At 35.5% G+C, this 22,778-nt stretch overlaps 5 protein-coding genes across 14 annotated transcripts; 4 read left to right on the top strand and 1 right to left on the bottom strand.

Moving 5' to 3' along the window:
* The first annotated feature begins 688 nt into the window (after positions 1 to 688).
* Positions 689 to 5,849, top strand: LOC112723230 (hydroxyproline O-galactosyltransferase GALT3). 7 transcript variants are annotated; one of them, XM_072207932.1, is made up of 9 exons: positions 1,046 to 1,197; positions 1,937 to 2,115; positions 2,308 to 3,130; positions 3,457 to 3,689; positions 3,781 to 4,056; positions 4,150 to 4,278; positions 4,378 to 4,554; positions 4,659 to 4,766; positions 5,466 to 5,849. In XM_072207932.1, exons 3-9 carry the CDS (start codon positions 2,341 to 2,343, stop codon positions 5,670 to 5,672), a joined length of 1,920 nt encoding a protein of 639 aa, XP_072064033.1. In that variant the 5' UTR covers positions 1,046 to 1,197; positions 1,937 to 2,115; positions 2,308 to 2,340; the 3' UTR covers positions 5,673 to 5,849. The 7 variants fall into 7 exon arrangements, with proteins under 7 accessions (XP_025630280.1, XP_072064032.1, XP_025630282.1 ...); XM_025774495.3 differs by lacking the exons at positions 1,046 to 1,197; positions 1,937 to 2,115 and adding an exon at positions 689 to 794; XM_072207931.1 differs by having other exon boundaries at positions 715 to 1,197; positions 1,937 to 3,130.
* A 2,659-nt stretch (positions 5,850 to 8,508) lies between these two features.
* Positions 8,509 to 10,769, top strand: LOC112723228 (probable protein phosphatase 2C 2). Its single transcript, XM_025774492.3, has 2 exons — positions 8,509 to 8,914; positions 9,424 to 10,769. The coding sequence occupies exons 1-2, from the start codon at positions 8,759 to 8,761 to the stop codon at positions 10,411 to 10,413; spliced, it is 1,146 nt and encodes a 381-aa protein (XP_025630277.1). The 5' UTR covers positions 8,509 to 8,758; the 3' UTR covers positions 10,414 to 10,769.
* LOC112723227 (dihydrolipoyl dehydrogenase, mitochondrial) lies at positions 10,622 to 13,874 on the top strand. 3 transcript variants are annotated; one of them, XM_072207934.1, is made up of 3 exons: positions 10,622 to 11,177; positions 11,618 to 11,962; positions 12,389 to 13,874. In XM_072207934.1, exons 2-3 carry the CDS (start codon positions 11,684 to 11,686, stop codon positions 13,637 to 13,639), a joined length of 1,530 nt encoding a protein of 509 aa, XP_072064035.1. In that variant the 5' UTR covers positions 10,622 to 11,177; positions 11,618 to 11,683; the 3' UTR covers positions 13,640 to 13,874. The 3 variants fall into 3 exon arrangements, with proteins under 3 accessions (XP_072064035.1, XP_072064034.1, XP_025630276.1); XM_072207933.1 differs by having other exon boundaries at positions 10,963 to 11,172; XM_025774491.3 differs by lacking the exon at positions 10,622 to 11,177 and having other exon boundaries at positions 11,209 to 11,962.
* Positions 13,875 to 14,137: 263 nt separating this feature from the next.
* Positions 14,138 to 16,597, bottom strand: LOC112723229 (uncharacterized). 2 transcript variants are annotated; one of them, XM_025774493.3, is made up of 5 exons: positions 16,429 to 16,597; positions 15,733 to 15,804; positions 15,475 to 15,599; positions 15,175 to 15,360; positions 14,138 to 14,915 (listed from the first exon to the last, which is right to left on the bottom strand). In XM_025774493.3, the coding sequence occupies exons 1-5, from the start codon at positions 16,439 to 16,441 to the stop codon at positions 14,547 to 14,549; spliced, it is 765 nt and encodes a 254-aa protein (XP_025630278.1). In that variant the 5' UTR covers positions 16,442 to 16,597; the 3' UTR covers positions 14,138 to 14,546. The 2 variants fall into 2 exon arrangements, with proteins under 2 accessions (XP_025630278.1, XP_072064036.1); XM_072207935.1 differs by having other exon boundaries at positions 16,403 to 16,560.
* Positions 16,598 to 17,688: 1,091 nt separating this feature from the next.
* On the top strand, positions 17,689 to 19,279 carry LOC112723226 (transcription termination factor MTERF15, mitochondrial). The gene has a single exon (XM_025774490.3). It carries the CDS (start codon positions 17,922 to 17,924, stop codon positions 19,029 to 19,031), a length of 1,110 nt encoding a protein of 369 aa, XP_025630275.1. The 5' UTR covers positions 17,689 to 17,921; the 3' UTR covers positions 19,032 to 19,279.
* Positions 19,280 to 22,778: the final 3,499 nt, after the last annotated feature.

The following is a 22,778-nucleotide window of genomic DNA, read 5'->3' as shown; positions in this document are numbered from 1 at the left end:
AAAAATTTATGTGCTATGTGTACAAATTTCTATGTTATATTAATAAAGTTTTTGCTGTATGTAAAAATTTTTGTGTTATGTATTAATTTTTATGAGAAAAGTCATTAAGTTTGTGTACTTTTTAACGAAAACTTTTTTGTTGAAGAAGTGCTAAAAAAGAAAAGCGATAATGAATACTTGTGTTTCTTTTGTTAAATTTGTGCTAACTTGATTGGATTTGGCTAAAAAAAATCTTATACTCTTTTATGTATTAGATAAACTAATTGAAGTCTCACCAAATATAAAATAAAAAGCATTCAGATAACTAACTATGATTAGATGATTAATCATATATGGCATTGATTTTTTTTTAGAATTTATGTTTTATTAATTTTTTTAAATATATTTTTTAAATTTAAATTTTGTAAAACCAACTAAATAGACTTATAGATAAAAAACGCTATAAATATTTCGAAGAAGATAGATTCATAAAAAAAAGTTGTATTTGTTAAAAATTTAAATCAATTGAAAGAATTTGAAAATTTTTGATATAATAGCTCTATGGAAGAGATTAATAATTTAAATAATATATCTATTTTTTTTATTAAAAAAAATTTTTATTACTCCAATTAACAAAATAAATAATACTAATATAAAGTTATAAACAGAGAAAAAAACATAATATTGATAGATTTAGGAGGATAAAAAGGAGAAGGCTTATAAATACAAAACACCACCACCAAACACTTGTACAAGTCGATCGTGTAGGAATATACAAAATGTTTATGTTAATCTTCTCAGATCAGATATTGCAGGTTTAATTTTTGTTTTTTCATGTAATCAAACATTAATTAGTTTTTAGTTCCATACTCATACCGGTCTCAACTGTCACTCAGACGACCAAAAATAGTGTGGGGAAAAACTGTCCCTATTCACCAAATAATTATTACCTACCTAATTGCGTTGTGTTTTGTTACCGACAACGACCGCGCACCGCACATCCCTTGCCGGCGTTAGCTTAGATTCCGACCAAATCATGGTACTACTTTAGCTTAGTTTTAGTCTTTTACTATATTCAAGTACATGCTACAGAAAATAATGAGAAATAAATAAGGGCTTTTGAAAAATTGCAACTGATGTTTTTCACCTTCACTCTCATTCTCATACCTCATACTCACCTTCTCTGACGCAACTTCGCAGCTTCAACTCAATTCAATGGTGAGTCACCACTGAGTTTCTGGGTGAATTCTTCTTCAACTTCAAATCTTTTATTCTTCCTTCCTTTCGATTCTGCTTATGCTCCTTCTCTCTGTCTCTCTCTCGTCCAAGATGCGATTTTTCTTCTTTCCTTTTTCTTTCTGGTGCCGAAAGATAGTCTTGATATTTTTTTTTTTTTTTTTTACCAAAGATAGGAGACTCGAACCCGCAACCTCTTAATTTAAGAGTATGGAGAGACTATGCCGTTTGAGCTATAACTTATTGGCTGTCTTGATATTTGAAATGTGTAGATTTGTAGTTGACATACTATAACCGTATTGCGGGTTTTGCGCTTTTACTAACTTTACTAAGAAAAAATCCGATATTCAATTATTCATGCCCCAAAAAAGTTAATTTGAATTGGGTCTGTACACATAGGAACTCAAATATTGGTAGCCTTTACTTTACTTCCATTTAACATTTTGCAACATGAATATGTATGTGTAGGTTAACTTACATGTAGCCCTACATTGGACAAAAAGAAACTGAAGTGTCAAACTGGGTCAATTAAGATTCAAAACATTCAATAATCTGAATTCTGTCCACTGTTGCCTAGGAAATTAGTTACTATTAGTGTAAGTTGTGTTTATACTTTAGAATACATTTTCAGCATTTGAATAGGTTTCTTTATAACTATTTATATGCCTCTTTCTATTAGTTTAAGCTTTTTTGATAAGTGGTTTTATGACATGATATAAAGTTTATATGACCAAAAGCTCAGGAATTCAATCCTTGTTGACCTCCTAAAAGAAAATTTCAACATAAGGCAAACGAAAGAGAAGGAAAGTCTAGAGTTCAGGGAGAGTGGTTTCATGACACTCTCATGTGCATAAGCTCATGTACCATGCCTTATTATGGTATTTGAATCTTTGAGATGAGGTGTGAATATTGAAATTGTTGACATGACATCTTTTCCATTACTGTCATGCAAAGGGCATGTAATGAGGGCTAGTCAGAGTTCAGCCTGATCACTGGTTCTTTGCTATGCATGTGACTTGAACTCTATAAATTAGTTGGTGTGACTCTTTTAATAATCTTGTAGTCAAAGTTATTTGATTTATGTGTCTACAGAAACGGCTACATTTAATTCAAGGTTTGCTGAAAATGAAGAAGTGGTATGGAGGCTTGTTGATCATGACTCTAGTTATGATGTTGGTTTTCCTGTACGGGTATAAAGGATTTCAGCCACAGAAACAGTCAGCAAAACAATCAGCATATAATTTCTTTCATAACCAACAGGTAGTAGATGATTATGTTAACGGTGGTAGCAGTGCTCCTCCTGTTAACTCATCTAAGGTGGAACAGAAAAGAGTACCGCTGGTACCAAGAGAAAGGCCACATTTGATTCATGTCGACGGGCTTGATGATCTGTATGGCATGAAAAATTTAACTGAAAGAGAGATGAATACTGTGATTGTATGGTCTTACTTGCATTCCTTGCTTTCGAGGTCGGATGCGCTGCCTGAAACTGCTCAAGGAGTTAAAGAAGCTTCTGTAACATGGAAAAAACTGCTGTCTATGGTTGAAGAAGACAAAGTTTCTAGGATTAATAATACAGAAAGCCCAGAAAATCAAAACTGCCCATTCTCTGTGACCACATTTGGTAAGACAATATCAGGCAGTGGAATCACTCTCGAGCTCCCTTGCGGTTTGGTTGAAGATTCTTCTATTACAATTATTGGCATCCCTAATGGGAATAGCAGCTTTCAAATTGACCTTATTGGACAAGAGCTTGAAGAGAAGCCAAATCCTCCAATCATCTTATATTACAACATAAGAGTTCCTCAAGATAACATGACTGAGGAACCATATATAGTTCAAAATACATGGACTAGTAATTTTGGGTGGGGAAAAGAGGAAAGGTGTCCTGCTCGCGGTTCTGCTAACCAGAAAGGTACATTTCGTAAGATGTTTTTTTATTATCAAGAAGTTTTCACCATTAAATAATGATCCATTATAGACCTTTAATTGTTAAATAATTATGTTCACCTTGGAAATATAGTAAATAAGAAGCATTTTTAACTACCTGGACAGTATAATGTTCATAGATGACTTTTCCATCCATCAGTAGGCTACAGCTCCAGTTGCAATTCTTACACACGAAGTTTGTAACACTCCAATCATATAAAACCAGTGTCTTTTTAATTTCCTTTGCTATTATGCAATATCTTAAGTTTGAGGCTTGCAGAAAATTCTAAATCATATTACTGTATCTTGTAGTTGATGGATTTGCTCTCTGCAATGTACAAGTCGGAAGTAACAACGAAGACAATGTAAATGTGGGTCAACCTACTAGTGATATAACTGCTAATGTTTCCTCAGAAAGTGCACATAGAACTGGTAATTTCCCCTTTGCTGAGGGGAATCCTTTCACTGCCACATTGTGGGTTGGTTCAGAGGGATTTCATATGACTGTTAATGGAAGGCATGAAACTTCTTTTGCGTACAGGGAGGTAAGGTATGGGAGGAGTGATGCTACTGAAAAAACATTTTCTTTTTTAAGAGAAGAATTATTATTCCAACCTTAGACTTTTTGTGATGCAGAAGCTTGAACCATGGCTAGTCAACAATGTTAAAGTAGCAGGCAGCCTAAATCTCTTATCTGTCCTGGCAAAAGGCTTACCCGTTATGGAAGATAGCGATTTAGTTGATGTTGATAAATTGAAGGCTCCTTCTATCACCAGGAAAAAGCTTGTTTTGTTGATTGGAGTGTTCTCTACTGGAAATAACTTTGAGCGCCGAATGGCGCTGAGGAGGTCTTGGATGCAATATGAGGCTGTACGTTCTGGAGAAGTTGCTGTCCGATTTTTCATTGGGCTTGTAAGTGATGCATTTATTTAACACTTGCCAAAGTAAATCTATACATTTTGATAAAAATCTCCTAGGTAACATTCATTATCTATCTGAATGCAGCACAAAAACAATAGAGTTAACTTTGAGTTGTGGAGTGAATCTCAAGCATATGGGGATATTCAATTAATGCCATTTGTTGATTATTATAGTTTGATTACTTTGAAGACAATTGCAATTTGCATTATGGGGGTAAGTAGAGCTACTTGATATATCCATCTTGCTCTATCTTCTTTTGGTCTTTACTTTCTATAAGCTACTTGATATATGTTTTTGGTATTAAACATGCAGACTAAAGTCATGCCATCTAAATACATCATGAAAACAGATGATGATGCTTTTGTTAGGATAGATGAAGTGCTTTCTAGCCTCAAAGGAAAGCCATCAAATGGTCTTTTGTTCGGCCTCATCTCTTCTAAATCGTCACCTGAGAGGGATAAAGAAAGCAAATGGTACATCAGTGAGAAGGTATTGACCTCTGCATGTTGCTACTAATAAATTACATTAGCAGTTTCCCCTCCAAGTTTTTTTTGGGTTTATTTATCTATTTGTTTTTGTTACTATTGTTTCAGGAATGGCCATATGATACATACCCACCATGGGCTCATGGTCCTGGCTATGTAATCTCCCGAGACATAGCGAAATTCATTGTCAATGGCCACCAGGAAAGAAAACTCCAGGTTAGAAGTTCTGTTTACCATGATGGAATGGAAACTTAAAAGCTTATATGCTCATTGAGTTACTGTAGAATCTTTCATTCTTTTGCATAGTAAAAGGATATGCTTCTTAAGGTTTTTTTTTTTCCATGGACGTGTTAAATGGTTGCCATCTTCTTAAATTTAAGGATTAAGTAAAAACTTAAGCATACATCACCAAGGACTTACTTCTCTAAAATCAAATGGAGCTTAAAATTGATTTAAACTCTAAACTAGATTCAGGTTGTTAGCATTCATGATAGTAACTCAAAAATAAAAATGAGATTCAGATTTCAGATGTTATTGTTTCTGTGAATGTACTATGGAAAATGTCTATTTATAGGCCAATAATACAATCTGATCCTAATGATGAAATTAACCTAATATCAAACTAAATAAATAAAAAATTAATAGGAGATATACCTAAATTCTATATAAATTTATAATATCCTAAATATATTCTAGCACAGGTGAATTTGTGAAAATCGTCATCATTGTATATTTGTATTGTTTTAAGTTGTGTACTTGTGTTCAAGAGGTTATTCTTCTATTACATCACTCAATATATTCTTATCAAATACAAAATAAATTTGTATAATTTCTTCTTCCAAACACTTTATTTAATGTAAGAGTGTCTTCATTTAACTAACTGCCCAAAGTTTTTTTATATATGTTTATTCTTAGCTCTTTAAATTAGAAGATGTTGCCATGGGAATATGGATTGAACAATTCAAGAATGGTGGCAAAGAAGTTCATTATGAAAATGATGAGAGGTTTTACAATGTTGGATGTGAATCAAATTATGTACTTGCCCATTATCAAAGCCCACGGTTGGTGCTGTGCCTTTGGGATAAACTGCAAACAGAACATCAACCAAGATGCTGTGAGTAGAATATAGTACATAGTTACCAATCTTTCTTTTGGTTACTCATGAATCTGAGGTTTGAGCTTATTTAAATTTTTAAGATATATGAGTGTTTGTCAGTGTTACCTTTAATCATATTAGATGTATTTTGTATCATATAATTCATTGATTTATTCATTGGAAACACTCATTTTTTCCTAAAAGAGAAGTAGATTTTTGACTTGAAATTAATTTTCTTTTGATGTGTTGTGGCATTCTTGTATTGGATATTGTTGGATATTTATATCACAAGTGTATCCATTAAAGGGCAAGAAAAAGATAGAGTTTATCAAATCAATGATTTTAACTAAGAATTTTCATATTTTAATTACGTGTATGAGTAAACTTGTTTTGTTTGTATATGGAATGCTTTAAACTTGTGTGAACATGATAGAAGTTTCCAAAACAGATGTGATACATAGGATTAGAAACAAGATTAATACAACCGATTAGGGTATGAAAATAAAATTGTTAATCCAATCTAATTTAAATTAAAAATTGATCAAAATAATATTAATTTAGATTAGATTAAATTTTAGGAAAAGTCTAGGAGACCAGCAATTTTTGTGTTTTGTGGCCAGTATTTAACCATCAAAAGAAAAGTGAGTGATCTCCCACCATTAGATGTAATCTCACACCATTAAAAGGATTATTGATGGTCAATTGATGGTTACAAAATACAAAAATTGCTAGCCTTCTAGCACTCCTCTAAATTTTATATTTTTTAACTCGAATAAATCGATCAAATTCAAAATTAATAGTTTAGATCAAATTAAATTAAATTTAAAAATAAAATCAAACCAACTCGGTCTAAATTATAACAAATTATATATTTTATATCGAATATTTATTTTTTAAGTCGATTTAAATCGCATCACAAATACCCCTACAAACATCAAAATTAATAGTGGTGCTTTTATTTTCCTTATTCAAACCTCATGAATGATGAATGGCTTCCATTTCCATTTTAGTATTCAAAATATTTTAAATTATAAAGCTATACCACACTGATTGATATTGATTACTATCCTGTGGGACAAAAATCCAAACCAAAAGTAAATAGACTACTTATGTTTTCACTTTTGCGTATCTTATTTAAGTATTGGTAACAATTATTCAAACATTGAAAGCTGCTAAAATAGATTTTTGGCTTCAAATTATTGGTAACCATCTCTTAATTAAAATAGTTGGTAGTCATAACATTTAGAAAATTTGGAATTTTCTTCTAATAAGGTCTCTTTACGCAACCTGGTTTTAAATAAAAGTGCCACGCGTACCACCAAAGGAAAGGTACTTTGATGAATAAAGCTATAGCTTTTAGCCATAATAAATAATAACATTGAAATTGAAGCAGAAATATATGAATAGAATTGCATTGAATTGAATTGAACCCAATGCTCCCTCCACTTCTATAGTGCAGGAATATTGGGAAGCAATTTCTTTTTCTGTTCACCTTTCTTGGGCATCTTATCCATTATGGTTACACGTTAGTTTCATTTATTTAGATAACATACTAAAATAAGTTCCAAGATATTTATCATTTAACCTTTATTGTGTGGATTACATCATTATTTCTTTAGGCATGGGCAAATGGCTAATTATTGATATTATTTTACTTAATTTAATTTCAATTATGAAAAATAATTGAATTTACCTATACTGCTATATATACGAGATAGATAGACACTGTAAAACGTGTTTAAGGTTAAAAAGATGTGTTTATATTATATTATTGTGTTTCTTTCAAGAATGCATCCATGACCATGATATATTAATATTATTGGCCATTGCTTAGTTATATATTTATTTAATATTACGTGAATGATATGGTATCCAACACAAGTACGCAGTGGAATTCCAACGCTAATGTACAACCATAGCTTTTTTATCTTATAGGGAAAATATTCTATATCATAAAAACCATTCATGTTATTTAATTAGCCGTATTTGAGAAATTTCCTTAAATTTATTAAAAGGTATTTCCACCTTTAAGTTCAATACGCTAGGAATATCCCTTCAATAATTTTTGGATTTATATCACATTAAAGGGTAATAATAATGTTATTTTTATTTTTAATAACATGATTTTATATATAATTTTTTTATATTATATTTTTAGATGAATTATAATAATAAAAAGAAATGATATTATTAAATAAAAATAATGGAAAAACATAAAAAGAACATGATAGCCAATTATTAAAACATTTTATTTAATATTCAATGCTACAATTATGTTTGTTCCTATGAATTTGTGGTCTAGTTATTTATTTATAATTTATTAAGTAATTTAGATTGATAGAAAAAAAGGTTGCTTCACTGATGAGTCATGAGTTAAATGATATCCATTTTTTTTTCTATCAACAATTATATAAATATTCAAATGATTTAAGGGAACCAACTCATACATTATTTATAAATTTTATATGCTTAGAAAGGTAATAATTCATGCTAATAAGAATTACTTATACGCAACATCCACAAAAGCTACCAAAGACACGAAATGCTAGGAGCTTAGCCGCAAAGTTAAACATAAAAAAAATTAATCTGTGGGTTAATTAACTTAACTTTGTTCAGAAGCATATGCAGGGATATTCTCGTAATTTCCGTTTTAAAAAAAAATAAAGAAATAGACTACTGAATCGAATCTACTTGGCCCATGAGAAGAAGCGTGGCGAATCTACGTACCGTTCCACGTTTGACAAATCTACCCTTCACTCGAACCCCGAAATTCCATAAAAAGTAGATTTTCGGGGTTATCCGTAGGGGTATAACGGAAATTTCACCTTGCGCCCACTGACTTGTATATAAACCGCGTCGTAGTTAAGCTCCCTGGAAGTACTTACGCAGAATTCGTTGCAATTTGCAAAGCAAGGAAAAATAAGAGAGAGAGAGAGAGAGAGAGAGAGAGAGAAAGTTAGAGAGAGAAACAAACCCTAATTTTGTTACTGTTGCTGTTGTTGTTCTTCTTCTTCTGCAAAGGAATCCCAATTCAGACCCAATTTGAAGGCTTTAGGATTCAATTAGGGAAATTTGAGAACCCTAAATTCGTTCCCGAAAACGGCGTTTGAAGATGATTGTGAGCCAGAACATGGTAGCGGAAGCGGAGATTATCTGTAAGCAGAGTATTCCGATGCTGGACATGAAGTATCATCTGTGCGTGACGCAAGAACAAAACGTTAAGATTGAGGTCTCACCAACCTCTCCTTCTGTCCCCATATTTGGTCAAGTACGCTTTTTTTTGTTCCCTTCTCAATTCCATTCTACACATACTTATCCCTTTAAATCCCTCAGAATAAAAATTAGGTTTTTTGTTTCAATTGGGATACGTGCTTTGGTTAAGGAATCTGGTGTTTCCTTTTATTTGTTGCGCCTCTTAATTTTCTGGGATGTTTGTTTCGTTGATTATTCTGTATTAAGTATTCTGGAGTTAGCTGTGAATTTGCGTTAGTTAATAGTTAATTATCAAATCTGAAATCGGTATTATGAATATGATGATGTTTTTATCTTATTTCAATTGGTGGATGTGGTGAAGTTCAGTGTTTTGCAGAGATTTGTGAACCCGAATTTTGGGATATAGTGTTTTACTAAATACTAATCGAGCCCCAAAATAAAATGGCTGAAAATTTTAATCACTTTATGCTGGTAGGCTCTATGAGCTTTAGTGATCAGGCTTATGTTCTGTTTGTTTCACCGTTTTTGTGTTGATGTTCTAACTGAGTATTGTATTTGTGTTAGGGTGCATGCTCTGAGGTTCAAGATTCCATTTTGGAGACTCCTGTGATTGAGTTTGTTCCAAATGTGCGTTCTGGTAGCTTTGCAGAGATTGGACCACGCATATCTATGGATGATGAACACATTAGGATAGATGATCTAGCTGGCCACCTTGGATTTGTGTTCAAGTGTCCAATACCGAGTGCATTTTATGCAGTTTTTGATGGGCATGGAGGGCCTGAAGCAGCTGCTTTTGTTAAGAGGAATGCTATGAGGTTATTTTTTGAAGATGCTCATATGCTTCAATCATATGACACCGATTCACTTTTTCTGAAGAAATTGGAAGACACTCATCGGAGAGCTTTTATACGGGCAGACCTCGCCTTGGCTGATGAACAGAGTGTTAGTAGTTCATGTGGGACTACAGCATTGACTGCCCTTATACTTGGAAATCATTTGCTGGTTGCCAATGCTGGAGACTGTCGAGCAGTTCTTTGCAGGAGAGGTACAGCTGTAGAGATGTCTCAAGATCATAGGCCAAGTTATTTGCCGGAAAGGAGGAGAGTGGAGGAATTGGGGGCCTTCATTGATGATGGATATCTTAATGGCTATCTTTCGGTAACTCGTGCCCTGGGTGATTGGGACTTCAAGTTTCCACTTGGTATTGCATCCCCTCTTATAGCAGAGCCAGATGTTCAACTGGTTACTTTGACCGAAGAGGATGAGTTCTTAATCATTGGGTGTGACGGGATCTGGGATGTTATGTCCAGCCAAGTTGCCGTTAGCCTTGTTCGTCGCGGATTAAGAAGGCATGACGACCCACAGCAAAGTGCCCGGGAACTGGTGAAGGAAGCATTGCGCCTAAATACATCAGACAATCTCACTGTGATTGTCATATGCTTGTCCCCTGTACAAAGCATTGTTGAGTCATGTTCTTCGCCCTGGAGAAGAAGATTCAAGGCTTGTAACCTGTCTGAAGAGACCCGAAATAGATTGAAAAGCTTGTCAGATTAAAAAGTGGGATTGTAAATTGCAATTCTAATGATTCAGAAATGTTCCTTTCATTTGAAGATTAATCTGTTTTTTAGGCTTTCAGAGTTAAAAAAAAAGAAAAGAAAAAAAAGAAAAAGGCAACCAGCAGTTTTGTAGGGATAGAAAGGGATATTTGGTGGAGTTAGGGGGGAGACCTATTTAATTGGGAGTTGTTCTGATTTTCCAGTTTATGTTGGTACATGAAGAGACAAGTGTAACTAATTTTGGCGGAGTAGGAAGGGTCCCTCGTCATCGTTGTTTTGATTTTTTAGCCCCTTGCCTTGTTAATGCTTTTTGGTGTAAATAAGATATGAGCTAGACTTATCATCATTCAGCAATGCTTTGCTCTTTGTAGTTTTGCATGAAAACCCCATTCTTACATTCTTACATTCTTACATTATTATCTAGCATATCACCTTGAATGGCGATTTATTTGACACGTGTTATAGTTTCGAATCTTGGTTGTGTTATTATTTGAACCTTTTATTGCTGTATGTATGTATGTATGTTTAATGGTGGGGCTAACCTAGCATGGAGGAAATATCATCCTTTGGCACTCTATGATGATAATATGATTAACCAATCCCTCATCCTATCTTTTCTGAGGATATTTTCTTGGTCATGTGTATAAAATATAATCAAAAGGATCATGTGTGTAGCAAATGCAACCAATTGTGATTCATATGTTGTCCGTTTGTATTGTAAGGAAGGTGTGGGTAGCACTGCATAACCTTTGCTAAGGTAAGGTAAGGTGTATAAGGCCGTTATTTCCTTATTATCCATTTATTATAGTAGCCCCTCTCTACACTTCTAAATCCAAATGAATGGTTTAGCTTTATTAACAACACAACTAAATTTTCACTTACCTAATTACCTTACCTTAGTCAGTAGTATTAACTTTGTAATTCGCCTGCTACAACTTCTAATTCTCATTTTATTCCTTTTATTATAATCTATATAAGAGTGGCGTATTGTAATTTGTGAGTCCAAGCTTTGCCTTTAAAAAAGCACAGCCACCAAACAGAATATTTCAAAGGAAACATTATCATTATCATCAACGGTCCAAAATAGCTGCCACCAAATAATACATAATAAATAATCAGAAAACCCCGAAAATGAAGGGCCGAGATCGAATCAAACACTAATTTCTTTTGTTTTGTGTTTCACTGTGTTGTGTTTGTGTTAGGTTAATAGGTTCAGAGAAAGAGGAGGAGAGAAAGTGCGGTGAGTCGAAAAAGAGAAGAGAAGAAAAATGGCTATGGCGAACTTGGCGAGGAGAAAGGGTTACCTGCTTGCGACGAAGAGCGTGTCATCGGAGACGCTTAGATACTCTCTCTCGCTCTCTTCGTTCATTAGGTCGAGAGGATTCGCCTCTGGATCTGACGAAAACGACGTCGTCGTCATCGGAGGTGGCCCCGGCGGCTACGTCGCTGCCATCAAGGCGGCTCAGCTCGGTCTCAAGACCACTTGCATCGAGAAGCGCGGCGCCCTCGGTGGCACCTGCCTCAACGTTGGATGCATCCCTTCCAAGGTCCTTCCTTTCCATTTCGATTCCTCTTCTTCCTTCGCAATCAATGAACTTTCGATTGCTTCCCCAATTCTATTATAATTTTCATTGCTTTCTCGGAATTGATTGCAAGTGTGCTCATTAGTCACATTCTATTTTACTTCTGCTCTGCTTTAGATTTGTATGTTGCGTTATTTTTACACCTGCTTGTGTGAACGAGTTAATTTGATTCATTAAGATCATAGTTAAGGTGTAAGCATTCATAGGAACTGGATTATCAACCTTACAAAATCAGTTTCGTAGATAGCTTAAGGCGAACTAGAAAGGTTGTAATACTTTGTTGAGGTTTTAATTTGCTTCCATGTGTAGTTCAAGAATACTTGTGGTTATGGATGTGGTATAATTTCTAACCAATCTACTCGTTTATGGTTCCTTCATATCTTGGTGTAGGCGCTCTTGCATTCTTCCCACATGTACCATGAGGCCCAACATGCATTTGCCAACCATGGGATCAAGTTCTCCTCTGTTGAGGTTGATTTGGCAGCCATGATGGCTCAAAAAGATAAAGCTGTTTCTAATCTTACCCGGGGTATTGAAGGTTTGTTCAAGAAAAACAAGGTGAGCTATGTCAAAGGATATGGTAAATTTGTTTCGCCCTCTGAAGTATCAGTGGAAACCCTTGATGGAGGGAATACTGTCGTGAAGGGCAAGCATATCATAATTGCCACCGGTTCGGACGTGAAATCTCTGCCTGGTGTTACGATTGATGAAAAGAAAATTGTATCATCTACAGGAGCTCTTGCTTTAACTGAAATCCCCAAGAAACTTGTGGTCATTGGGGCTGGCTATATTGGCCTAGAGATGGGATCGGTATGGGGCCGAATTGGATCCGAGGTGACTGTTGTGGAGTTTGCACCGGATATTGTTCCATCCATGGATGGGGAAGTTCGCAAGCAGTTTCAACGTTCTCTTGAGAAGCAAGGCATGAAGTTCATGCTGAAAACTAAGGTGGTTGGAGTTGATACTTCTGGGGATGGCGTGAAGCTGACCCTTGAACCAGCTGCCGGTGGTGAACAGACCACGCTTGAAGCAGATGTTGTTCTTGTATCTGCTGGCAGGACTCCATTCACTGCTGGACTTGCGTTAGACAAGATAGGAGTGGAAACAGACAAGATAGGGCGTATTTTGGTAAACGAAAGATTTGCCACAAATGTTTCAGGTGTGTATGCAATTGGAGATGTAATTCCAGGCCCCATGTTGGCACATAAGGCAGAAGAAGATGGAGTTGCTTGTGTTGAGTACATAGCTGGTAAGGTTGGCCATGTGGACTATGACAAGGTCCCTGGTGTTGTCTATACAAACCCAGAGGTCGCATCTGTTGGGAAGACAGAGGAACAGGTAAAGGAACTCGGTGTTGAGTACCGTGTTGGGAAGTTCCCTTTCATGGCTAACAGCAGGGCTAAGGCAATCGATAATGCTGAAGGATTGGTAAAAATATTGGCCGAAAAGGAGACAGACAAGATATTAGGAGTGCATATTATGGCACCCAATGCAGGAGAGCTCATCCACGAAGCAGCAATAGCATTGCAGTATGATGCATCGAGTGAGGACATCGCACGTGTTTGCCATGCACATCCAACAATGAGTGAGGCTGTGAAAGAAGCCGCCATGGCCACCTATGACAAGCCAATTCACATTTGAAAAGCCATTAGCTTCAAAATTCATGTTTTTATTTTTTTTTCCCAAGAATTTTACAATGACTTGGAGATGATACCGTCTTGTTTGTTAAAATCAGATTCAGGTGTTCAAAATACGAATTAGCTCTCTTTACTTCCATGCATAATAAGAGGAATGGTTGTGCTGTTTTATCCTTGAGTAATACATCTATACTCTTCTGCTTGGAGCAGTAATGTAATTTCTATTTTTAATTCAACAACATCACTGACCTTTTTCTCTTTTATAAGATATTTTCATCTACCCGTCCGTTCCTTCTTCCGATTTGCTTCTGTTGTCAGTGAATCCAGACTCTCAGAAGAGTGCATAAAATGTCTTGTCATAAAAGTGGCCGAAAATTGAACCATTTAACAACTAAATTCCATGGTGGTTTTATTTATCAAAGGAATTCAAACAAGCAGAGGTAAAAACTGGCAAAATTTTGTATGGGTTTCGGCTATTTTGTTGCTATGAAGAGATGGCCAATGGAGAAACCAACCATCAAGAACTATTGTATGAAGTTAACATTAAACTCTTACAGGATTCAAATTGAATGTACATGTTTTCATCCGAGAATAAGTGCATTGCAGAAACATTGGGATTGGGGGTTGGTTACTTGGCTCTACACACAATATTTAAAGAAGATACTTAAAAGTTAAGGCTATAAATGAATTTACTAGTCTTTTAATAAAAACAAGAGATTCGTTAAGTGCATGTCTTGCATCAGTTGGAAGAGTCTGATCCTTGTTAAATAAAATGGCCATGCCCCAATTAATGATCATAGATCTTACTCTTTGGAGATCAAGACTTTCCCAGTTCCCAGGAACAATAGCCCCTGGAAAAACAACTCCCAATTGAACCATACTTCAAAGATAGGAATTCTATACTAATTCCATCATTCATATAGCTCCTCTCGCATATCTGGCCGCTTCCTGGCTTGCAAAGCCAGTCTTGCATCTCTCTCCCTCTCAAACTCACGGTAATCTGTTCGCTGCAAGAAGGAGACCTTATCTAGATACTGGTCTGAACTCCTCTTGTAAGCATCAAGCTCCCCTTCCAGTTTATTTTCTTCCTTAAACTCTCCCCAGTCCATTTTGGTCTTATCAAGTACACTGAGCTTTTGCTTCTTCTTGATTTGTTCAAGGACAGCATCCACTGCAGAAGGTGCAGCAATTTTGGCTCTTTCCATTGCCTCCTTTGAGTCAAAATCTAAGAGTTTCTTTACTTCAATGTCTTGACCAGCAAAGTCCCGAACCTCAGTAATCTGTGAAAGGAAACAGATGAACAAACAGTAACGGGTCATGCAATTGGCACTGGTAAAATAAATAATTTTGGAACTACATATAAGACATACAATTAAAGCCAGAATTATTTCAAAGGCTTCATGCTATAATTCAGGGATGTTAATATATAAATCCTTAAAACTTTCGAAATTTAGAACATGAGGAAATAAATCAATGCACAATCCCTTAAGTCTTCTATGTGTTTCCCCCTACTTTTGGGCCAAATGAGAATGTGCTTACCACAAGTTTTCCCCTGCCAGAGGAAGAAGCAGCGGCATCATCTTTCACTGCTGCAAGAGCAGTAGCAGCAAGCTTCTTGGCTTCATCACTTGTATTGCGCTGCTCCACTACAGTCCCATTACAGGAAGCAGCTTGCCCAACAGATTCAGTTGCCTTTGGTGCTAACCCCAGATATGACAAACAATTCTGTGTTCGAAGTTATTAAATTTGGACGTTATTAAACTCACGCTAACAACAGCTAAAAGAGCTTTATCTAGAAATCCCATGGTTCATAGAGAGAAAGCAACAGTAAGGTCTTACAAAAGCTCCCTTCTTTGCAGTTCTTTTTGGAGTGGAATTAGACTTGCTTGTAAAACTTCTGAGGATATCATTGGATACTCCTTTCTTCATTTGTCCCCACATGGCATCAACTTGAGCTTTTATTTCTATCAAGACAAGGACGACATTAGGGAATTTGTCATTACAATCATCAAATCTCTAAAATCATCGAGACAGCCATCCCGAGGAAAACATAGGTTTTAAACACGCAGATGAAAACATAAATGCCGAAATCCATACTTGTATCATCCTGCTGTGTTTCCAGGCTTGTCCCTGGAACAGATTCTTTGACAAACTCAGCAGAATTTGGATCTGAAACACGAAAAATTAAGCTGTTATCCAAAGGTAAATCCATCTTATATCCACAGATACAGACTACAACTCTACAAGGCATGCTCCTTGAGCCACAAAACTACAGATTTTCACTCGTAAAATTTGATGAGCTGCTTACATTAACACAATTCGAATTTTCCGGAACAAGGACTTATAAAAACGTGTATATCCATCCAATCACAAAGTACTTACCTTCACCTTTCCCCAAAAGTGTAAGCAATCAATGCAAATAAAAACGAGCCTACAGCTAGAATTCAAACCATGGCAGCATCCACCAAGAGCAAACCAAAACTACAATGGCCATATCAAAAAGAAAAAAAAGGTAAAATTTGTTTATAAATAGGGGTTTTACACCTGCATTAGCACCTTACATACTTAGTTCGAGTCTCACCCCTACCACAACACCCCCCTAAAAAAACTTTTTAAATATATAAAAAAACTAATCAATAATCACATATTGAGTGTGTAATGAAATCAGCCAAATGAATAAATAATGTGTTAGAATCCGATTGAGGCATAGATTCTAAATCCATATTTCAAAGTTTATCCTTTATGAAAAGCAGAAGAGAAAGCATACACGCACGCTGCGAGAGAGGGTTTTACCATCGGAGCTCATCGCTGCTGCGAATTGAAATCGAGGAAGCTAAGGATTTGGCTGTGTTGAGACTTCAACGAAAAAAGCACTGCCTCAAATCTTTTTGCCCTTGCTAATTGTATTTTGTTTTTTCAACGTTCAATCTTTATGTTAATAAAAGAAAGAAAGAAATACACTAATTACATTGGTTTTTTTAAATGGTTATTTATATGGATTTTTTATTTTAATAAATAAATTAATTATAATAATTATGAAAATAAATATTTTTTTATTTTATTTATAGTGTAAACGAGATAATTTTGGGATTTGGATCCTCTAAAGTTTGAAGTTCACTTTAGAGAATAAAGTATGATCTTCTATCCTTAAATAGTTTCTCTTTCATATTTATTCTTGGTCCTACCTATGAAATCAATGGTGAGAGATCACACTTTACTCTCTAAAGTGAAATTCAAACTTTAGAAGATCCAAATCCATAATTTTGTATGTTTCTCGTTTACAGTATAAATAAGATATAAATATATATTATTAATATTTTTTATTATTTTTAAAAATTATATTTAATTATTTATAAATACATATATCTCATTTATAGTATAAACGAGATATATGTTATCTCATTTACACTGTAAACGCGATAAAAGAGGAGTATTTATTTCAATAAATATTTTTTAAATTATTTATTTCGATAATTATTATATTTATTTAATTTATAAAAATAAAAAATCCCTATATATAGGGTTAACGTAAAATATGATTATTTTTGCTTTTTACTGATGTAACGTTATATAGTTAAATATACGTGTAAAATTTTTACTGATATTGTATCAAAATTAAATTCATATATAAAGTCACCTTAGTATTTGCCTATTTGCCACACACTAATTTGTTTTTTATATTAGGGTGGTAATTGTGTTTTTCTAAAATGTGAAATTATTTAATTAGAGAAATAGAAATTATTTTTTTAAATAATAACTATCTTGAACAACATGAACAACTACCAATCAAATAAAAATACATTATACTCTAATTTAATATTACTAATTAAATTTACTTTTTTAATCCTATTAATTCACATTGTTTACATATTGTTCAAAAATATTGTTAGTTACATATACTTTTTTTTTTTAAAAAAGATCAAAAATTACAATATTATGTATGAGAAAGTATAGGGAGTCAATGATCTAAGGGTACAATGTGTACAATGAAGGTTTAGAAAGTATTAAAGATATGATTATTAGTGTTATATTGTCCTGTCAAGTTACGTTTTTGGGATGAGTGGTTTCAGGACATGGTATTAGAGAAAGTTCAGGAGTTCGAACTTTGGTGAATCCAAAATTATGTATATCACTACTTCTGCCTTTTGTATCCCAAGAAAAAAAACCCCGAAATTTGTTCAAATGATTTATCCAGCGTTTGCCGTTGGGTTTGGAGGGTTAGGGTTTTTTAATCGCAATTTCTGGTTTTGAAACTCCTCCGAATTGATTGAATCCTAATTATCTTTATGATGTTCATATCTCGATTAGGAAGAGCTACTGTATACCCATTTGCATCTGCAACCCAAAAATGCCACCTTTTTCTTTTCCTACGCTCACACTTGATCTCAACCACTTCCCAACCAGTATCGTGCCTCACAGATAAGTGTGAATTCTCCCAAGAATCTCCTCTCAAATTATTCAGCAAGGTTCGTTTCAATTCCATCAGACCCAGCAAGGCCGATTCAACCATCGCATTTTTCAGAACCCACGGTTTCTCAGATGCCCAAATCACCAAAATAACAACTAGGGTACCGGCTTTCCTACGCTGTAACCCTAACAAAAGGATTTTACCAAAGTTACAATTTTTAGCCTCCAAAGGTGCTTCTAACTCTGACATTCTCCGAATTGTAACTGGCTACCCTGAATTACTACTTCTTGGCCTCAAGAACGGTATAGTTCCTGCTTTTGATTTGATTAATAGGTTCTTATCCTCTGATGAAAAAACCATGAATTGTGTAATTTCATCCCCTGCATCCATGGGTCACTTCTATGTAAGCAAGAATGTGAAATTGCTTCTTGATGAGGGCTTAACTCATTCCCAAATTAAGCGCTTGTTTCAATGCAGGCCTTCTGTATTAGCCTCTTCTACTTTGTGGAAAACTGTGGCAGAAGTGAAGAAATTAGGGGTTGATCCTTCTTTGATGAATTTCAGTGTGGCATTGATGGCTAAGAAGGCTGTGGCGAAATCCGGGTGGGATGCCAAAGTTGAAGCCTGTAAGACTTGGGGCTGGTCGGAGGAACAATTTTCCGATGTGTTTAGGAAGCATCCGCAGATTATGCTTCGGTCCGAGAAGAAAATCATAGCAGTCATGAGCTTTTGGGTTGGTAAGCTTGGTTGGGATCCTTCGTTGCTGTGCGTGGCGCCGGTAATCTTTGGATTGAGCTTGGAAGAAAGGATTATTCCAAGGGCTTTGGTTGTGCAGTATCTTCTCTCCAAAGGTTTGATGAAGAAGGATGCTAGCTTAGCTACACCATTTTTTGTGACTCACAAGAAGTTCCTGGAAAGATATGTGACACGTTTTGAGAAGCATCATTCATCTCAGCTATTAAAGCTATTACATAGCAAAACATGTTAGCATTTGATTGAACTGTGTCATTTGTTCGGTTAGAATCTTTGTAGACCTTGGCACAGTTGTAGACTCTTGATAATGGTGATGTAAGAGTTGCAGATTTGCAGTGATTCATTGTTTTAAAATTTTTATGTGAAATGAAGTGATTAGTGCCTTTGTAATGAATTTGGAGAAAGGTTAGCCTTGTTACATAACAAAGCCCCATCATATGTCTTTCTACCCTGTATATAAACACTCTCTGTTTTTCTTACCAATGCTGGAATTATCTTTCGCATCTTCTGAACCAAGATCTTTAATATAACTTTATAAACACAACTCACCGTATTAATCGGCTTAAGGTTCTTGATTTTTTTTAGCTCTGATAAATTTTGGTGCCAAAACCACTTAAGTAATATTTGCTTCCCTACGTAAAACAGCTAATTGAAAGAATCCTATTATGACTGCATTGTACTCCCACCAACATTCTTCCAATACTTCTTAATGAAATTCATATTATATCCATTATTGCCTGGTATTTTAGTTGATTCACAATCCCAAACTGCATCCTTAATTTTCTCATTAGACGTCATCCATTCCAACTCTGCTGCCTCCTTCTCATTTATCCGGTTAACCAGCCCATCACGGAATCTTATCACCGACAAGGTCTCCTAATGATATAAATTCTTATAAAAGTCTGTGATAGCAACCTTAATCCTTATTTGATTTCTCACTATCCTCCCATAAATCAGTAAGGACTCAACCCGATTGTTTCTCCTTCGAGCTGAGGATAGATTGTGAAAATAGCGGGTGTTTCTATCCATCTCCTTGGCATGCCTGGATCGCGACATCTGCTTTCAATGTAACTCTTTTCTGATATACCATTTTTTACAAGAGCTCACCAGTGCCCTCCTTCTTACTTCCACAGTTCCATCAACAACCTCATTGCTAATCATATAATCTACTTTCTTTATTTCTTCTTCAAACTTCATCATTTTCATATTCATGTCCCAAAAATTCTCTTTATGCCATTTACCCAACGGAATCGTCAAAACCTTCTGCTTGTTAATGAACTGTACGTCACCCAAATTCCTCCACTCCTCCTTCACCATCTTCAAGATACCCTCATGAGTAAACCAAGCATCTAGACTCCGAAAAAGTTTTGATCCCCCTCCCAATCTTGTGATATCCACAATCAATGGTCAGTGGTCTGATAAACCTCTCGGACCTCCTCTAAGCCTTGTTTTGAGAAACTCTTCCAACCACTTCAAACTAACCAGAACTCTATCAATGCAGCTACACGATTGACCCCTAAACTATGTGAACATACGATCAGCAAGTGCAAGGTCCAAAAGTTCCATATCCTGAATCCAAGATTTAAACTCAGTTGCAGTCACCGTTAAAGTGGTAGCTCCTTTCCTTTCTTCCACTTGAACAACCTCGTTAAAGTACCCCAAATAATAAAAAGGTACTTGACAAAGTCTAGATAAAAAGCTCAACTCTTCCCACACGACAAGCTTCTCTTCTCTTTGGTGCACACCATACACTAAACAGAAAGCACACTTAAAATTATTTTTTAGCACCACGTCATCTACACACAACCATCTCTCCCCTTTATAACAGTTGCTCCTCGGAAAAATCGTTTCATCCCACATCAACAACAGCCTATCGGAAGCACCTTCCGACCCCACGTACTCCCATCCTACCACATTATTTTTCTACAGTTGCACTACATCATATTTGGTTATTACCTCTTTCTTTGTCTCTATTAAATCTAGCATATTCGACTGAAATTTTCACCTAAAACTCTTTACCATACTCAATTTTCCAACTCCCCCAAACCCTTAACATTCCAAGAACTAAAAATAATTTTAAACCAATTGTACACACCTTTTTGCGATTTTTCGACCGACTTCTTCTTGCCTTTTCCTTCTGTTTAGTTTGTTTTCTCTTTTGCGCAATTGCGTCATTCTATGCTTGGAGTATAGCCATAATATCATCTTTCTCATTATAATAAACTGCTCCAGATTTTACTGCCAACTCTCATGGCTTCCTGTTTTCTTGCATTTCATCATCTCATTTGGTTTCAGAAGATTCAGTCTCAGCTTCGCTACCTTCAAATATTCTTGCATCTTCCAAGTTCTCTGCAACCCCCTCCCCCCCCCCCCCGTCTCACCAATCCCTCCCTCCACCATATCAAGTCGTCCTTGTGTTACATCTACCTCTTGCCAATCATCTTTTATCTCATTAGCCAATTCAACATTTTCTAAACAACCTAGACAACTTTCCTTTTGAATGTTCATCCTCATTATTCCTTACCCGAACTCCTGCACGATACCCTTCTCCCATATGCCTTCAATAGCATCATAAGCATCGTACTCAGCTGCAAAACCCACTCCCAATCTGTCTTCTACCGAAGTTCCGGTTGCCCGCAGAGAATTAGCGTCAATAGCACCGCGTCCGCCCCTCCTACTATTGCTATTAATTTCCACCTCAGCCACCATCGCAGTCCTACCATAATCCCAGGATTCAGGTCTATCCGAATTAGCATTCTCATTACTTACTGCAAAACCCGATTGATCAGACCTCAGCACACCATAATTGATTGACCTAACTGTTGTTCTTGCTGCTTTCAAATTTAAAAAATCGTTTCTCCACTCATTCAATTTCTTATGTTGAATTACAATTTTACCCTATCGTTGATCCTCCTCCTTAACCGTCGTTGCCATTAAATATGCTGCTGCATCCCATTCCAACAGCTGTGTATTACTGCTATTACCACCCTCGTGATTTTCAGGATCTCCGATAACACATTTTCCTCCCATAGAGAACCTGTTAGTGCCTCCCAACGCATCCTTCATCACACAAGGCAGTAAGCCATCGACTTCAGTTCCCGCTTCCTTTACGAACACATCGAATCCAACTGTGCCTACAGTAATGTGTACCCATTTATGAATGACCTCGAACATGCATGTGTCAATCTGCACTCGTCTAACACTAAATGACTGACATGATTTTATTGCATCGTCACAATTTACCACCTCACTCCATTGTTCACCGATTATACAGAACGTAGCTTCTGACCAAGCATGTAACGGTACTCCAAAGCACTCGAGCCACACCCTTCTAGTTTCGCATCGTTCATTCTCCTCCCACCTCCATACCCTATGAAAAAACTTCAACAGGCCGTTCCCGTTAAGTACGAGCGACGCTTCCATACTGCAAATGCTATCAAAGGTAAGTAAGGTTTTGTATGCCCCATCTCACAAATCTTAACCATATGAGGCCACTTCTTACGAGCTGTCGCGTTCAACAAACCAAAGTCTATAGCTGTCATCATGGTACCGATAACACTTTTCTGTAACCAGCTCAAAAAAAATATTTTTTTTATTTTTAACAAAGAAAGAAAATAAACAACCTTTTTTTAAATATACAAAAAATTTAATTTTGATGTACTGGTAGTGTAAAATATTTTACACACTTGTACAATTAGATTCATTCTTTTGAACGACTATTCATATAGTCAAGGTAAAATATGGTTATTTTTTATTTTTTACTTATGTGACGTTATATAATTAGATACACGTGTAAAATTTTTATTGATACTGCATCAAAATTAAATTCATATACAAATCCACTTTAGCATTTGCCTATTTGGCTCACATAAATTTGTTTTTTGATATTGGAATGGTAATGGTATTTTTTTTTAAATATGGACGGTTGAAGTATTATTCTTAAATGTAAAATCGATTAATTAGATAAGTAAAAAATTAGACC

The sequence above is a fragment of the Arachis hypogaea genome, chromosome 11 (assembly GCF_003086295.3).
Source record: "Arachis hypogaea cultivar Tifrunner chromosome 11, arahy.Tifrunner.gnm2.J5K5, whole genome shotgun sequence".
NCBI lineage: Eukaryota > Viridiplantae > Streptophyta > Magnoliopsida > Fabales > Fabaceae > Arachis > Arachis hypogaea.
This window is presented reverse-complemented; position numbering and strand designations above follow the sequence as displayed.

Coding starts and splice junctions, on each gene's coding strand:
- LOC112723227 (XM_072207934.1), top strand. CDS start 11,684: ATGGCTATGGCGAACTTGGCGAGGAGAAAGGGTTACCTGCTTGCGACG. Junction 11,963..12,388: donor TTGGATGCATCCCTTCCAAG/GTCCTTCCTTTC, acceptor ATCTTGGTGTAG/GCGCTCTTGCATTCTTCCCA.
- LOC112723228 (XM_025774492.3), top strand. CDS start 8,759: ATGATTGTGAGCCAGAACATGGTAGCGGAAGCGGAGATTATCTGTAAG. Junction 8,915..9,423: donor CTGTCCCCATATTTGGTCAA/GTACGCTTTTTT, acceptor TATTTGTGTTAG/GGTGCATGCTCTGAGGTTCA.
- LOC112723229 (XM_025774493.3), bottom strand. Junction 15,600..15,732: donor AACACAGCAGGATGATACAA/GTATGGATTTCG, acceptor TTGTCTTGATAG/AAATAAAAGCTCAAGTTGAT. Junction 14,916..15,174: donor CTGGCAGGGGAAAACTTGTG/GTAAGCACATTC, acceptor TTCCTTTCACAG/ATTACTGAGGTTCGGGACTT.
- LOC112723230 (XM_025774495.3), top strand. CDS start 759: ATGTTTATGTTAATCTTCTCAGATCAGATATTGCAG. Junction 4,057..4,149: donor TCCGATTTTTCATTGGGCTT/GTAAGTGATGCA, acceptor ATCTGAATGCAG/CACAAAAACAATAGAGTTAA. Junction 4,279..4,377: donor TTGCAATTTGCATTATGGGG/GTAAGTAGAGCT, acceptor TTAAACATGCAG/ACTAAAGTCATGCCATCTAA.
- LOC112723226 (XM_025774490.3), top strand. CDS start 17,922: ATGATGTTCATATCTCGATTAGGAAGAGCTACTGTATACCCATTTGCA.